General features: G+C 35.9%; 1 protein-coding gene across 1 annotated transcript in view; it reads right to left on the reverse strand.

The window, feature by feature from the left end:
* LOC102765647 (CUB and sushi domain-containing protein 3) overlaps positions 1-3834 on the reverse strand; it is a gene marked incomplete at its 5' end in the record, with an annotated part of 698415 nt that overhangs the window by 119096 nt on the left and 575485 nt on the right. Inside the window, one exon of the mRNA XM_006755250.2 lies at positions 2872-2976. Within this exon, the coding sequence (XP_006755313.1) occupies positions 2872-2976 (105 nt within the window). The remainder of the gene's footprint in view (positions 1-2871; positions 2977-3834) is intronic.

Here is a 3834-nt window from a genome sequence, read left to right on the forward strand (position 1 = left end):
CTATAGCGAGTTTCTTTTCTATCAGAATTTCATAGAGGTAATGATGTTACAGTGATGGATACAGTGATGCTGAGAAAATAATAGTTACTACCTTCAGGAAGCAGAAGCCAACAGAATTATAAAATACATACAGACAAAGGTGCTAAATACCTTTATGAACACCAACATCAGTGTAGGCATACTGATGGCAATGATATATTCCAATATTATATATCTGTTATCTTATATTTCTAGATGTATCACTCACTCATTATTCAGTCAACAAATATGTTTTGAACACTAATAAGATTCAGGGACTGAGCTCAGTGCAAGAAACAAAAGGATATCCTAAATGAACGTGATCCTGTACTAATGGCAGAGGGAGACATTAAGCTCAAAATTACCCAACAATCACCCAATTAGACTTATGACCATTTTATGGAACAAAATACAAACCCATATATGTATTTAACTTGAATGCATACGTCTTTTTTTGTATTTAAAAGTTTAATCGGAAGTTGAGAGATTAAATATATTTTTTCTATGCCAACAAGAAAAGCCACTTACTCCCATTTCAGATTTAAATTTTCTACAGGATTCAGTTCCTTTTTTAGAATTTAGAGGAGACATTACAACTGATACTACAGAAATAAAAAGGATCACAAGAGACTACTATGAATAATTAAGCACTAGAAAAATGAATAATCTAGAAAAAAGACAAATCCCTAAAACATATAATTACAATGTTAGGATGATTAATATTGTGAAAATGTCCATACTACCTAAAGCTACCTACAAATTCAATGCAAACCCTATCAAAATTCCAATGACATATTTCACATAAATACAAAAAAAATCTTAAAATTCAATTAGAACCACAAAAGAACCCAAATACCTAAAGCAATACTGAATAACAACCAAACAAATAAAAATTTAAAGCATCATTCTTTCTGATTTCAAACCATATTAGAAAGGCTAAAATAATCAATACTGTATGGTACCAGCATAAAAATGGGCACCTAGACCAGAAATAAACTGTCTCCTATACAATCAATTACATTTGAAGAGGGAATAAAGAATAAAGAATACTCGATGGTGAAAAGATAGTCTCTTCAATAAATGGTGTGGGGGAAATGGATAATCATATGTGGAAGAATAAAATTGGACCCCTATCTTACACCACTTTAAAAAATTAATTGGAAATGGATTAAAAACTTAAATATAAGACTTGATATAGAAAGGTTCTAGAAGAAAACATAGGGAAAAGCTCCTTGACATTGGTTTTTATTTTTTTTAATATGACACCAAAAACGCAAGCAACAAGAGCAAAGTAAGTAGAACTACATCAAAACAATACAACAGAACTCCTGCACAGCACAAGTAACAACAAAATCAAAAGGCAACCTGTGTAACCGGAAAAAAATTATCTGCAATATATCTATCTGACAAGGAATTAATATCCACTCTCTCTTCCCATAAGTGGATTGAGATGACCTCTGAAAATGGTTTGCTATTCACTTACTCAGAAAACCCTACAAAATAATATAAGTCAAGAGTTTCAAATTTTCTTGTGCACTTTAAGAATGCTTATGACACTGTCTGGGCCATGATGGGTATGCATATCTGAAAAGCCACCAAGTATCGGAAGAATGTCACTATAGAAGCAGTGTGCTCCATTCCTTCATTGCAATGGTGGAGTTAGTAGGTGTTCTCAGGCCAAAGGGTCAGTGGTGAATTTTTATGGCACATACTCAAAAATACAGATTAATGCTGAACTTAAGGAGTTAGATATAGATTCTCTGGTCATTGAGCACATCCAGGTGAACAAACTCCCAAGTTGTGGCATAGAACTTATAGAGTTCAAGGGTGGATTAACCCACACGTGAGCTCTCCCCACCGCATTGCGATGATCCTTACTGAAAAAGAGCAGACTGTTCCTAAACCAGAAGAGAGGGTTGCACAGAAAAATAAAAATCCCAGAAGAAACCAAACACACAAAAACAGGAGTTAATATCCAAAATTTATAAGGAACTCATACAACTCAATCCATGGACACAAACAATAGTGCAGTGAAAGCTTGGAGGGTGGTGGTTTGAGGTGGAGGAAAGTCAATGGGAAAAAAAGGGGGGAGACATACATATGTAGTATGTTCAACAATAAAGGTACATTTTTAAAAAATGGGCAAAATATCTACAAGACATTTTTCCAAAGAAAACACAAATGGCCAATAGGTACATGAAAAAATGCTCAACATGGCTAATCATCAAGCAAATGTAAATCAAAAGTAAGAGATGTCACCCCAAACCTGTTAGAATTACTATTATCAAAGCAAAAAAATATAAAGTATTGATGAGAATGTGGCAAAAAGGGAACCCTCAAGCTCTGCTGATGAGTATGTAAATTGTTATAGTCACCATAAAGGTCCCTCAAAAACTTAAAAATAGAAGTATCACATGATCCAGTGGTACTACTTCTGGGTATAGATCCAAAGTGATTAAAATCAGGATCACAAAGACATATCAGTTCTATATTAATTGCAGCATTATTAATAGCTAAGATATAGAAACACCTTAGGTGTCCGCCTACATGAAGAAATGAAGATGTGTTACATACATATAATGGAATATTATTAAAACCATGGACAAGAAGGCTATCCTGACATTTGCAACAGCATGGATGGACATTTAGAGTGTCATGCTAAGTGAAATAAATCAGACAGAGAAGACAAATATTGTATGATCTCATTTACATGTAGAATATCAAAAAGGAGAACTCAGGAACAATGAGTGGAATGTTGGTTCCAGGGGCTGCGGGGAGGGAGGAATGGAAAGTCACCATTCAACAAATTTAAGTTTAAGTTATGCAAGATGAGTAAACTGGTATTATACTTACCTGTGTATTCAAGGTGAAATCCAGCAGCGGAAACACTGATGTCTGATTGGAAATTCAGGTATAGGTTGTTAGATGTACTGTTCAAAAGATGAGGTATTGTTGTTCCTGAAATGATAATTGGGAAAGCAGATCACCAATCACATCATAAATGCTAGAATAAAACTAAGTAAGCTAAGTACTAATCGGCTAATAGGTTATCACTACACTAGTGGCTCAGTGCACAAATTCGTGCACATAGAAAGGAAATTAATTAGAAGAAATATTTTAATATTGCTATTAGCCTTTTCTCTATAATAGAAGTGTCAACCAAATTCATGATCGACAACAACAGATCAAAACACGCGCGTGCGATTGGCAACAGGGAGAGCTTTGTATGTATTGCGTATGCATGAATCAACTTAGCCAGCTGGATACTCCCTCCCTTGCCTGGGCCACCTGCTGCCTGCCACCAGCCAGGGCCTCCCACCCTTCCCCCAGCTGGCCCTGCCCTCTGGTCAAACTCCCGGTTGAGGGGACAATTTGCATACCATGCTTTTATTATGTAGGATCATGCAGGGAGAATAAAGGATAAAATATTTCACCAATGCAGTGACTATATTCTGGACAGTGAGAAAACCTGAAGTCATTTTTCAAGGTCTACCATTTCTTACTTCTTTTCAGTCAGGTCAAGTTCCTAAGTTTTCTAAATCTCCGTTTTCGGACTAATGAAAAGAAAATAGGATTCCACCAAGTCTCCTATCACCTACTCCAGGACTTCTGGGAGAATCAAATGAGATGAGGCATTGGAAAATGCTTCACAGACATTTGGTTACAATGTGAAATGTTTCCACCTGGGTATAATGCAAATCATATTCCTGGGCTGAAGAAGCTACAAGGAGGCTAGTCGCTAGGGAGAGGATTCTGGGCGTTGCTACATGACATCATTACCTAGATGGTCAGACACTTAGCATATTAGCCATATAT

The sequence above is a fragment of the Myotis davidii genome, unplaced genomic scaffold, assembly GCF_000327345.1.
Source record: "Myotis davidii unplaced genomic scaffold, ASM32734v1 scaffold713, whole genome shotgun sequence".
In the NCBI taxonomy this organism is placed as follows: Eukaryota; Metazoa; Chordata; class Mammalia; order Chiroptera; family Vespertilionidae; genus Myotis; species Myotis davidii.